The 14358-nt window shown below is 33.9% G+C and overlaps 1 protein-coding gene across 6 annotated transcripts in view; it reads right to left on the bottom strand.

Annotated features, from left to right (window-relative positions):
* LOC126762490 (collagen alpha-1(XVIII) chain) overlaps nucleotides 1–14358 on the bottom strand; it is a 420330-nt gene that overhangs the window by 290475 nt on the left and 115497 nt on the right. For 3 of the 6 annotated variants that reach the window (XM_050479269.1, XM_050479266.1, XM_050479268.1), the window contains exon 2: nucleotides 11597–12400. The exons of the other annotated variants lie outside the window; for them this stretch is intronic. In XM_050479269.1, the coding sequence (XP_050335226.1) occupies nucleotides 11597–11746 (150 nt within the window). In that variant the 5' untranslated portion in view covers nucleotides 11747–12400. The remainder of the gene's footprint in view (nucleotides 1–11596; nucleotides 12401–14358) is intronic. 6 annotated transcript variants of the gene reach the window in all.

Below are 14358 nucleotides of genomic sequence, written 5' to 3'. Positions count from 1 at the left end.
TTTACGCCTGAGTGAATTTTTCATATATCGCTTTTCCTGTAGCGTCAAAGTGCTTCTCTACGGCCATTTGAGCTACACACATGCAAACACACTCACGAATGTACCTTTGCATAGTGTTAGAGTTACCGTTTCTTTTATAGCTTCGACTAGGGCCAATATTAAGTCATGGTGTTATAAACATGGGCTTTACCCAAGAGCTTTAAACAGATGTGTGTGTATTTATGTATGTTATTATATATTTGTCCGTGTGAATCGACTTAAAGTTCTGAAGTATTTATGTTTACAAAGCTCTATAGATATCAGAGAAGTGGAGTTGGAATGTTGCTTGCTTGTTGAGAGCGCTTTTCAGTCCTTTGTGTCTGCCGGTAAGTTTAAGTCCACGTGTGTATGTTTGAATAAATATGCACGGCAACAATTGTGTTACATACGTATTTGTGTGTCTGAGACCCTCGCAATAAAATTTATGTGAAACTTTCCGCCAAATCGACCGCATTTGCGATTTAGTTTTTATGATTTTATTTTACTTCCATCTGTTTGATTTACAACTTGCTTTAGATGAAGTGCTAGAGCCCTTGTAACAAATTATTTCTTATTTGCATAAGTCAAGGTAATATCAAAGATCCAACACATTTTGGAGATGTTTTAATGCAAATTCATGTTATGTACTTGCGATAAGACTACTAATATGAACAAAGCAGATATGCTTCGATTTGAGGCAAATATTCTGAAATTGACGCATACCTTTGGACATCGTTTTATTTGAAATTCTTATGAAATTTCAAATCAAAGAATATTAGAGAGGATCCAGTTTAATTAGAATTATAACGCTCTAAATATTAGCTTGCACAATGAATTTCTCTTTTGAAATAAATAAATAATAAATAGTAATAAAAATTCATAAAATTTTGCCACTCAATAACATTTATTTCTAATTTGAAAATTTTTAAACAAATTTCCTATATATTTTACAACAATTTAATTCTATATTTAGCTAGTTTTGCTTCTTTAAGTAAAGTTATTTCGATTTCGACTAGTAATACATTTATTCAAAATTGTATTTACAACTCCTCATTTACTAAGTAAATAAGCAAGAATACTTACAGCATTAAGACCGGAGAACCAATACGAAATAAAATAACAATTATTTACTGGAAAAACATTTAGTAAGGTCACGAAAAGGCAAGGGGGTCAGCGAGGTTGAATTTTTAAGAGTACAAATCAATTTATCTCGATTTCCGGAAAAATTATAGAAAAAATGTATTATATGTATATGACAAAGTTGTAGGTATTACAAATATCTATGACTTTGGAACATAAAGTTTCATCACATAACCTCAAAATTTATGTGAAATTTCCAAATAACAATGTTTTAATTTTATTTAATTTTTTTTTTTTACTATTTTGTAAATTTATTTTCTAATGTCCCAAACACTCTATACTTTTTTTGTTTAAAATATTTAATTTTTCTGCTTATATTGACCTGAAATAAAAAAAAAACCTAATTTTCAATTACAAATTTGAACGTCAAATTATAAGTTTTTTAGCACCAGTAGTTTTGCCAAAAATCAAAGAAACCATTTTTAACTCTAAAAAAAATACAACTACGGCTTTCCTTTGCCTTTTCCCGCTCCAAAAATATGTTTCTTTTAAAGTTTGTCATGCTATCTTTCGTTTTCGATGCGTTTCAACCTACTATGAATCTTTAATTTATTTATCGTTTTCAAAAGCTTCTGCTCTAGTCTAACATCTTTGTAAAATAAATTTAAATTCTTTTGAAACTTTTGAATTCAACTCGTCTTAATTGTGAATACAACTCATTCAAGCAACCATAAAAACACCATTTTATAACTTTTTACGATTTTTCGGTGCTTTCACAATTTACTTTAATGAATGTTGAGCAAAACCGACTGATTATTGCTACAATTCTAGACATACATATATTATTCTCACTCTAGAAACACAAATATTAAGAATCCAATCAGTTCTATAGTTAATAGAAACATATACCAAATTTAAATAAAATCGACCGAATATTTTACAAAACAAACAATTTAAGCAAACAAATATTTCAAATACAAGATTTATTTAAAGAAATAATTTACATTTATTTTGTGTTGCAAACATGTAATGGCGCACAAACACTAGCAAGCGATAACAGTAAATTTCTAGCTTCGTCCCTAAAAATACGCTTCTGTCTGCTATTCTCAAATTCGACTATTTTTAAATGCATCTTCATTTTCCATACGGAATAATGACATATGGAATATGAAGTGCACTTGAAATACGAGTGTATTTATGTACACAAATGTCTGCAATTGGTAGGGCACATACACATATGTATACTAAAATGCATGCCTGCTTATGCTGCTGGTAGATGAATGCTCGTTCAAGTGCAATTGCATACAACTTTTGCTCAATTCCATTTTCTTCAACTTCTTGGCTGACTTCATAAGACGGCACTTATGTCTGTTCGCCTCTATTCTCCTCTTTGCAGGCAGCGACAGTCGATTATATGCTTGCGCGCCAAGCGTATGGCCTGAGAGTACACATTCATACTAACAAATATACAAATGCATACGGATCTGTGTCACTTGTGTGTGCGTGTGTGTCTACTCATGAGCTGCTGGCAAAAGTACTTTAATATTTCTCTCTCGCTTAATGGACAAGAAACGGTAAATTTGAGAGTACTCTTAGGGGTGTGTGTAAGTATATATGGTAAGCCGCTAGTGACAACGCAGTTATTTCGCTTTTGTGAAGTTTCTCTAAGAATTGCGAGACTGTTTTCGTATTTGCTTAGATTTTTTGTAAAATTTCAATTTGGGTGAAAGGTTTAGGCTATTAGTTGTGCCGTTGGCAGTAACAGTTATGTCTGTGCAATAGTCAAATGCACAAATATTAGTAAAAAAAATTGGCACAAAAATTCTAGAACAAAAATACTTTAATCGGGGGAATATACGATGGTTACGTTGTATTGCAAAATGCGCTGTTTGCTAATAAAAAATTCGAATCGCCTAACGCTAATAGTATGTCAAATAACGCCAAAATCAAATATCATAAGTAGGTTTAGTAGGACGTCCAACATAGGCCTTTAGATGCCCATTGTGAAACCAACAGGACTAAAATCTCCCCACTTTATTATATATTTTTGAGAAAATCTTGTGCAACTTCCGAGACGAAGTTAAGTAATCATAGACCTATAGTTTTAATTTTTTTCCCATTCAATGCATTGTATTCTCAAAGAAGATGCTCTATAATCTCTTCTTCTTCTACCTTTTAGCAGATTTTCCTTAAGTCGTTGCATGATATCGCCTTTGTTATGAGATGTCTGCCAATAATTATTTATATTATAAAATACTATAAGGGCTAATCAAAACTATAAAATAATTACCTTAAAAGTGAAATTAAAAAGATAAGAATACAGAAGTAGAAAAACGTTGCCTTCATTTGGGAGCGCTGGAAAAAATATTCAGCTATTTTCTATATTTGATCAAATATTCCACATAATTTGAATGTTATTGCAGCGAGTATCCTTCCAGCCGAGAACTATCAATATTTAATATTTGCAATAGGTATAGTAAACTGTTGAAAGAATGAACATTTTTCCAACTCAAATATTTCGGAATTTGGCAACGCTTGTCTTGCAATCTAAGAACTCACTACTTTCTCGTAAAGCTTGAAATTTGTATAGATAGTTTTTTACAACTTTCGACGTAGCTTAACTTAAAACAGTTCATCGATGAACTTAATTCAGTTTTTGGCGATTAAGCACCATTAAAGACCAATGTTTGGCGATGGCATGGTGAATTCGGTCGAGTTCGTAAATCAATCTAAGACAAATTTCGTCCATAATCAGTTGTTGTCTCGAAAACCAGCAAATGTTCAATTCTGCATGAACATTTCATTGTGAGAAAGTTTTTTTGACGTTGGATGCCACACAATTTGTCGATCGTACAAAAAAAGTGCTCGTCTCAATTGGTCAAGAGAAATGTTAAAAACATACAATAGCGCTACTTACAAACTGGTCTATGAAATCTTGACTGGTGATGAAATGTGGATTTATTTTCAGAGCTGAGAGAAACTCATATTTTCATCTCGAAATATTCTCAGTAAGTCTTCTTCCTGACAAATTGTTTTTCTATTTTATAAATCATTTTATATGAAAATAGAAGTAAAAATAACTGTAAAAAAAGTATCCTCAGTATTACACTGTAAAGTAAAAGGAAGAGATATAGAGCCAAGTTCAAAACATATAAATTTTACTAATTATTAATTTAAAGGCTTTAATTGCATTGCGAATTCATTTCCATAATACCAAATTATTGTGCTGTGTACTCCATCTATAGACATAACTAAGCTCATATCTGCTACTTATAAACATATACTACCAACGAATGCTTATATTCAATAAATAAGCCTTAATATTTACTAAATATCCCACCATAATAATTATCTGTCTAATAAACTTGCCCCGCTTGGCACACTCTCGCAAATAATGCCTTTACCGCAAGCACAGCCTGGAAAATTCAAGCAATTATTCAGCTGAATGCATTTATCATCCTGCTAGACTGGAAATAAGTCCCGCACCTTAATAGAGCGATGATTGCGAGAGTGCAGGGGAACTCCGAAAACATATGCCGGCAATTATGTTCACAACTATGCTCAACTTGTTAGCCCACACAAACACACATGTACATATTTTGTGGTGTGAGTGTGATAATTATATTGAAAATGGCATAAAGCCAGCAATTTATAGCCAAAAACTTGAATTCAATTTTCGTAATTAAAGCGTGTGAGTGCGCCGATAATGTGCTGCGCCAGAGAGTTGCATATATATGGATGTGTGTATGTGTGTAAGAGTGTCTCAATATAAAGGTTAAAATAAGAGTAATGGAGGAGCTAAAGTTTGGCGTAAGTTAGCGAATTAACGCTTATAGTTTGAGCAAGTGCTAATGAAGCCAAGTAGCAGACACTGAAAAATTTACACCGTTATAGGTGAGCTAATTAATAACATTGAACTTCTAGCACCAATAATAAGTGAACAATTTCTCAGCATAACCAAAAAAACATAGTTTTCAAACAACAACAACAAAACAAATACATTCTTTAAGTAAACCATAGCGGCAATATTTAGTCTAGAAGCAGCTTGTTAAGGAATGATTAAGTAATTATTATGACGAATGCTAATTACAGTTGGCTAAAATGTGACGAAATAGTTATATGTAAGCAGTGTAGTTGCTGCAAATGGAGTTAAATGTGTCAAAATAGTACAAAAACTATGTGTCAATTAGTTACTTTTTGCCTAACGAGCTGAAAGTCCTTTGAATAAAAAATTAAAATAAATAAAGCAGAGTTCCTCAAGCAAGAAATATAAATAGAAATTAGCACGAAACAAAAGTGCGCCCCAAAACAAAAAGAAGAGAATTATTTTCGTTATTTATTCCTGTTCGTGCTCGTGCCTGTGCTGGCGTCTGTAGTGCGCAATACAAAACACTTCATTAGTGGCGGCACTTGGCAGTGGGGCAATCAACGAGAAAAAGTAATAATTACAATTTAGTTGCTTTTCTTGGCGAATATTTTCTTTGTTGTATGCTTACAATGCGATATTTTTCTCCATTTCGACTTTTCTCGACACCTTTTCGCATTTCCAGCCGCTTAATAGCCGCTTGAATAATTGGCATTATTGCTTATTTAGCACGAATTCAAGCGATTGCCAACACACTCAGCCGCCTGCGCGCCCAAATCGAGTATGAAATGTATGTATATGTACGTATGTGTGTGTGTTTAGGTGTGCAGCAGTCGATAACTGGCTTTCTGACGATTATTAGTCGTGTCAACGTCAATGTTGACAACAGCGGCTGGCAAGCTTTCAACACGACATTTCCTCCTTCTGGCACTTTCTACCTTGTTGCTGCTTCTCAGGCCGTGCACTCCCTCAAAGCCGTTTACTCTTAGGTTTTTGTCTCCATGGTTATTTTGGATTGTTACTTTGGCAGCTAAAGTGTTGTAATTACACTATGCTCGAGTGTAAGTATTTGAACACTTATACACACGCACCCTTACATGTATATAAATGCATCCTGGAGCTATTGGTGACCCAATTTGTTGGCGAAATGTGAAATTGTATCAGCTGCTTGACTTTTGTGATGCGTCAATAATGATATAGAAAACATATTATATTATAGATGGCATTACTTTATATTAAAGCATATTTTTGGGAGCATTTCAAGCAATTACCGTGTGCATTATTTGTGAATATATTTCTAAATTAAATGGAATTGTAGACACATATATGAGGATATGCTTGCAAATTTAATTTACTAAATTGAACACATTTTGAAAATGTGCGAACTAAGATTAAACCAACACCTATAAATAGAGATATTACAAACTTCCAGCAGATTAAGGAGGAATAGTGCAACTTAAATGTTTCCATTCTCGTCTAAATATGACCGAATTCAGATTACAATTTTCGTAGGCACCAGATATCGAATATCTGAAGCTTCGAAGGCTATAGCATTATGGCTGACCTTATACCGAAAAAACGGTAAATTTGTGCGACGTCTTAATTAAACTAAGTGGAGAGTTGATTCTAATATTTATATGGACTGGTGTCAAAAATGTATAAAATCGATTCTGTACCTTCCTTAGTCTCCATATATTTAAAAAAATAGTTTTCGAACTTCGGACTAATGGTCAAAGGCGTTCACTGTCAATGATTTCTGAAATGAACTGATTATAAAAAATTTGGCTGCACCTAATTATTACTCCAGCGTTGCCACGAGTTCTTCTTTTTTGACCCCACAGAAACAAGCTTTTGAGATCTATACCTGAGATATATACCTGAAATTTTCTACACGCATTTTTCTCTCTAAGAAGCTGCCTATTTGTCGGTAGCGCCGATGTCAGAGTCGCTATTCAAACCAACCGATAAATTAAAGTCGTGGTAAGAATAACTTTGTTATTTGCGAATAATTATCCAGTGCTATAGTCTTCGAAGAAATTGTTTAGTTCGGACCACTAAAAAATATAGCTCGTATGAAAATAGTTTCCTAGTAAACCAAAATATATATTCTGAAAATTATGATTTAAAAGTCGAAAAACTGATGCAATCTTTTCAAATACAACGTTTCTAAAGAAGATATTTCAATATTGCATTTTTTAAATTTTTTCTTATATTCTGCGAAATTTTGCAAAAAAATACTAACTACAATTCCACATCTGGCGTAGCGACTCGACTGTGTTTAAGTTTTCGCTTTCGTTCCCTTCTAATGGTAAATTAATGGCGGCAAATAATTGCAGCACTTGCTTGCCCTTGTAGTGCCGTCAAGTATACGCCCTGTTCAACTCGTTCGCCTTCAATTAATGCAACACCGCCAGCCATTTGCCACTTTAAATGCCAATTACCAAGAATGTGCGGAAAAGAACTACACTCCTTTTTCACCCTTAACTCTTCTGCACCCTCTCCTCCACTACCCCCTCACCTTCTCTTTCACTTTTTCGTTTCAGAAAAAAATAGAGAAAGAAGAAAAAAGTGATTTATGTCATTCAGGAATGCGTGCCACGCTTCCGCCTTTTAGCACTTTGAACGCACCGCGCTCACCCCTCTCACCAACTAGTGTGTTGATTAGATGCCACTTAATATGCACAAACACACAGGCACATTACTCGCTAATTTCTACTAATCGCCAGAGTGCGCCAAGCCACAGTGAAAAAGCCGTGTATTTATGTGTCTGTATGTATGCATGTAGCGGTAAATGCCAGCGCAGCGGGGCAGTAAAGTGTAATTGGCGCATATGTATGCGGGAATGAAAAGCATTCGTAGGCGCAAAGCTGTTGGCAGCCAGCTGGCGTACTCGCTACGCACACTATTGGGTGTTTTTTGATTTTTTTCCTCTTTGTTTTTGTTGTATTTACGCATTCTGCTTGTGTGCGTCACGCATAACAATGCGCATAATTACCATTAATTTTTGCTGGCGAAAAAAAGTGACAGAACATCAGAACAACAAACCTCTGACCACCAGAGCAGCTGTTGTTGTTGCAATTGCAATACTAATGGAAATTTATAACGCCTTGCTTTGTATTTGTAATCATTAATGCCTCGCTTTACAAAACTGTGCACCACAAGCATTTAGCGCGTTGCACACACACACAATCGCAGTCAACGCCGAAAAATCTCACTCGTTTTTACGTTTTGCACATTCGTGCATACTTATGCACTTGACCTTTCCGCAATTCGCGAGCAAGCGCGCCTTCTTTCTATATGGCAAGCGCACAAATTTGCAGCGCTGTCAACGCATGCGGCGGCTGTTGCCTTGAAACCTTAAATGAGCCTTAACTGCTGTTGTTGTTGCTACTGTCGTTCTCGGTTGACCAGCGAAACCCGCCTGCTACATATAGAACACCTCAACTGTTTGGTTTGATGGCGGCACGGTAAATGTGGCGCGCGGTTATTGGTGCCCGGTGCGTGGCATGCCACCTCAAGCTGCCAATGTGGGTAATTAAAACTCGCGCCTTCTGCTGGATACACTCATTTGTCACCGAAACGCGCAGAGGGCAATAAACGACGTGGGCGCCTTGTAATGTTGGAATATTAGTAGGAAAATATTTGTGTTACAATTATGATGTGAGTGAGTAATTATAAATTTCATTTCAAAGAATTTTGTTTATTTTTAAACTCATTACGAGTAGCAGGGAGATGAGTTTGAATGTGGAATATTTTATGGTTTGCATTTAGAAGAAATTGATATCTAAACATTACATTTTAAGTTTGAAAAATGCTCCAAGAAATTAAATTTGGTACCGAAATTGTGAAATAAAAGTATGTTATTCCAATTGCCAAAGTCTGGCATATCACAATTTAAGCTGGCTTTGTGCGATAAATTTAAAATATTTTAACTGAATTTCCATTGCAAAATTCCAAATAATACCATATTAAAAGCACGACCTATCGGAACATAACAAAACCCAGAAGTAATGAACTTAACATTTAGGATTAAAATTCAAGCAAACAAAAGCGACATGCTTAAAAAGGGTCACGATTTACGAATCTTCAAAGCTACTCTCTTTAGTTAAAAAAACAAAGAAACATGGAATTATGAAAGGCTCACGAAAAAGTAATAAGCTAACCTAACGTATGTTATTATAGGGTTGATTACTCAAACTCGAGCTACATTGACAACGCGACCTTTAAAAATAGATTAAATTTCATTCTCCAATACAGAATAATGGGTTTGAGATTGACAGTTCCAGTGGAAATCTATGTCTTGGTGTGTTAAAAACATCATGGCATCCACTAAAATAGTTATCGAAGGAAACCAAAAGCAGACGACATGACCTGCTCGGGAGAAGCTAGGCATACAGTTCCCTTAAGCTGCCCTAGAACATTCAACAACACAGGGCACTCCACTAGGCTCCTTTAAGGTAATGTTGATGGTGGACAGACCAAAAAGGTTCTACTATTAATTGCTAAAGGGAATTAAGTGGCAATGAAAAGTAAAGCCAAAATCGCTCAATCCACTTTGGGTTCGTTGAAGAACAACAACGTCAATTTTGTTAAAAAAGAGAGAAACCTCGAAACGAACCTTAATTTTGCCCGATAAAGAGTTAGTGGGAAATTATCTAAGGAACTTGAAAAATAATCGTCGAGTTGCTAGATACGTCGTCGAATTAAACAAAAAAATACTTATGATGTGCCACGCCCCTACACAACGAGGTGTGCAGAAATTAATAAAGAGAAATAATAGAAAAATCCGTAAAAAATTTAGGGAATATTTTTGTTTACTACTTTTAAATAAAAGTGGCTATAATCGCGTTAGCGGTATTTACGCCAGTAAAGAAGAAGAAGGATAAAAACTCATCTATTTGTTATTCAAAAATAGTTACAAGACAAAATGTATGAAACCTGTTACGTTACATATTAAATAATGTGTGAAATTTTCTCTTGGTATAGTCCCTATTCTCGATATCTCCACTGGTGTTAGGGTTCATATTCAAAACTTATTACCTAACAGACACAATTAAAAAAGAAATTATCATAAGTAATCATATATTTTTTTAAATCATTTACTGATTGCTACAAATTTAATAACTGCGTCAACTATACTCTAGTATTCTATTGTTCGCGGCTCCAAAAAGAAGACTCCTTGCTTCCATAACTAGCAAGTGTCTACACGCGGTTAATAGCGCGAGCCTAACTCCACAGTAATTACAGCCAAATAAATAAATAAACGCTCATTAGTTAAGTATATAGATTATTGATAGCCTAGCGAGCTTAACATTTCCAAATACCTATGAATATACTATATAACAATACGTTAGATAACATGACATCAGTCATATCATTAGAGCGCAGCGAAGCGCGCAATCACACATTGAACCAAAATATTACACAACCCACGAATTATAAATGCATTATGCATAGGGAAACTTGTTTATATACTTAAATATATATATATATATATATATAGCTACACACGCTCGTTAAGTTTTTAACACATGTGTATGTTTGTATGTTGCGAGCATTTTTCATATATATATCTGCATAATATTTTTGTCAACCATTTTATTAAAGACACGAATTGATTTATCCTTTGGGATTGAAAATTATACGCTTGTTGTAATATGACCACACACATATACATATCAATGTGGCAAAGCGCAAGTGGCGAGCAATTTTGCTAAGTGCCATGAAATGCATGGGGTAATGGGCTTAGTTCAAGTGGCAATTGTACGCTCGAGTAAATGGTTTTTACGACCTGCTTCATATGCCAAATTAGTTGTGAAATTCGGTGAAAAAGTTATGGCTATGTTTTATATATAATGTTGAGTGCCCAAAACAACAAAGATAGCAATTGTAATGGCTTTAGATTAGCTATTGCTAATTTGTTTATAATAATATATGCCATTATCATTTTAATGTTATATGCTCAATACTATAAAGTTTCATAAAAAGTATGCATTTGCTGCATTACTGAACACCGCGTATTTATATTTACTTTTGATATTTTCCACCAAAATGCCGACATTATTATAATTACTGCCACTTGTCAGTTAAATAGCTTATATAAGCAGTCGTAATCACTAACAATTAAATATAAGCACCGCTGGCGCACACACGCCGCTGCGTATACGCAACATTAATTTGAGGGTGACAAAAATATTTAAATGAAAAATGCGCAAATGGAATTTAGCCGGAAAATAATACAACAGATATTCAATGAAAACGATACACAATTGAAAGTGGATTTTAATTGCAGATTTTCTATTTATATAACAATTGTTGCATAACTTGTTACTGCAGTGTGTGTTAGTAATGCATTTAAGCAATATTTGCGCAAGTGCTTGAGGCTAAAACTTTAATTAACAGTTATTTATACATTTTTGTATGAATGAAATTGTGCCTTTGGCATGAAAGCTAACGAATTTGTTTTTAAATATTAACAATAGAGCCAAAGCTCACTCTGAAATTCAGGAGGAGTATAAAAATAGGTTTTTGTACTATAATTTAATATTATAATTTCTAAATATACAAATACAACCTCAATTTCTATTATTTCTGTTTTTTCTCTTCACAAAAAATTTCACCAAAATGATTTACCTGTATCCTAGCAGCAACCCGCTCGCCGTTATAACGATTTGGTATGAACCAGCCCTTCGTCGAGCCCGTCACGAGCACAATGCCCAGGCAGAAGAATAATATTAACGCGGTTATTAGCAATTTCGCGCGCGTCGATATAACCATCGCCATTTTGTTACGTTCTTATTTTTATTATTTCGTTTCTGTACAATAAAGAAAAAAACGGCACTTTTGCTAGCACACAAATTGGGAAATTTTTAATTGGATTGCCAAATATTTTGCTAACACTTTTTTCCGGATTTTTTTTCTTTACGAATTTTGCTAACTTCTATTTATGCTTGTATAATTTTAGGCGGATTTGCTTATTTAATTAAACTAAATTGCACTAATGAATGGATTTTCGCTGAAATTTCGTAGAATACGCGTAAACTTTGCGCGCACTTTTCAACTTTGCAGCTTTTTGAGCTTTAATAAACACTTTGCATTTCGTTGGCTTAATTATTTTGGAAATTTTAATGATAATTGATAACTTTTGCTTGCACCAGACACTTGAATTTAGCTTTGCTTTGCATTCACTGATTTTCTTTCATTTTTTTCTAAAAAATTATTCCACTACTTATTTGTTTACTAATTAGTTTTTTATTTTTTGTTCGGATATGCAATTAGCGTGTATTTTTGATAATTTTTATATATTTTTTTCAGTGAGTACTGCGATATGTTTACCTGCATTGCTCTTGTTTATTCGTTTTTATTACAGACTTATTAGTATTTTGATATGTTATTTGGGTTCGTTTTCGTAATTGATATGGGTTGCTGTAAGCGATGCTGCGGGAAAAATAAAATTGTTTAGTATTATATTGTTATATGCGTGCACATACATACATGCAGACATACATATGTATATATTCGCATATGTACTTTTCAAGGCATTTGCTTTTCTTAAAGATGGAAATATCCATTGACGACCACATCTCATTATATTTAATTAAAATCTAATGAAAAAATTTTAAATACATTTTAATTAAATTATTAAAAAAATTAAAACTAAAAAAAATAAAAAATAAAGAGAAATCAAAAATAAAACTAAATTTAAATTTAAAATTAAAATTAAATTAATACAAAAATTAAAATTAAAACAAAAATTTAAATTGATATTCAAATAAAAATGTAAGTTAAATTAAATTCAAAAATTGGAACCAAAATCAAAATCACATACAATATGCAAATTAAAGTTAAATTATTAAAAAAAAATGAAACTAAGCATTAAGAATAAAAATAAAAGCAAAATTGTAATTATAATTAAAATTCTTGAGTAAAACTCAGAAATAAAATTAAGTGCCTCTGTGCACGTGTAAATACTTGTTAGATGCAGCGACGCATGTCACTCATACGCCACGGCAGTTGTATATGCAAATATTATATTATCGGGCAATAAATAATTAAACATAAACAGATGAGTTTAGTTCTGTCAGAATTGCCAGTGTACCCTTTTAACTAGACAATTAAGAAAGCTGAGGGAGTGAGAGAGCGATAGAGAGACAGAGAGTGTAGATAGGAATAGCTCACGAAAAAGCTGAAATGAACAAAAATTATATTCCCTACTGTGCCATGCTTAGCACGATCGTTAAGAAAATTTATAACTCAAAATCTCAGCAGTAAAAGCGCAATGATGTCTAGAAAAATAAAGCGTCGCAGTTAAGAAATATGCAAACACAGAAGAAGAGTTATGAAAATGAACACAGAAAAAACTTCCACTAAATTTTAAGGAGTCAGTAGGATAATATGGCCTGTTTTTTTGACACTTTTTTGTCATAGAAATTTTTATTTTACAATAGAACTTTTTCACATATCATGAGGTATATCGTGGAGTGTATATACAAATTTTTTCGGAATTTTATGATGACATCTGTCAATAAATTATAAAAAATTATCAATCTAGTAGGAACGATAGCCAGGCAGTTTGTGAACATTAAAAAAAAAAGATTAAGCAAATCGGTTGAGTACTTAGTTCGACCGGAATCATATCCGCCAGTTCAAAGAAGTGTGTTTTTTGAGGAAAACGCGTTTAAAGTTTGAGGTGTGCACTCCGAGCGCTCCGAACATCGAGCTTCCAATGGTAAAGTGGATTTCTACATTAATTCTAAGGTATAAGAGAATAGAAAATGCAAAAAAAAAAGTTTTTTGAAAAAAGATCTACTGACCTCTTAAAACAAAAATATTTTACAAAATTTCGTGCAGAACAAGGGCACAGGAGCGGCGTAGCGCCGGCAGCTTAAACTGCAATTCGTTTGACACACGACCCAGCTGCTACACTCACGACTATCTGTCGACTGGTTGTTATTGAAAATCGTTCCGGCAGCTGTTTGTTACCGTTTCGCGCGATTTTTTCGGAAACGCAACAGTTACACACACACCTACAGCGCATACAAAAGTAATATCTATATTTATATACCCCACCAACTTAACGCCCATTTCACGTTACGCGGCGTTTATTTTGATTACATTTTATGAAGCGGCCACCAAGCACACACACACACTCATACACATGTACCGGCGATATGAAGTAGTGCAAGTACATACAAGCGTTTCGGAAATGGGTGAGCCAAATTGCGAAGAGGAAGTTGAAAGTCGAAAAGCAGGTTCTCTGCACATAACATACAAAGTTAGCTGGGGGCAGTGCGCGTCAGTGTGTCAGCGTGCCAGTAGGTGCGCATGTATATGTAAGCGTATGCCTGCTGCTTTAACTTTATTTCCAACTTGTTTACGCGCCGCCCGCTGACTCT

This window comes from Bactrocera neohumeralis, chromosome 6 (assembly GCF_024586455.1).
Source record: "Bactrocera neohumeralis isolate Rockhampton chromosome 6, APGP_CSIRO_Bneo_wtdbg2-racon-allhic-juicebox.fasta_v2, whole genome shotgun sequence".
Lineage (NCBI taxonomy): Eukaryota > Metazoa > Arthropoda > Insecta > Diptera > Tephritidae > Bactrocera > Bactrocera neohumeralis.
This window is presented reverse-complemented; position numbering and strand designations above follow the sequence as displayed.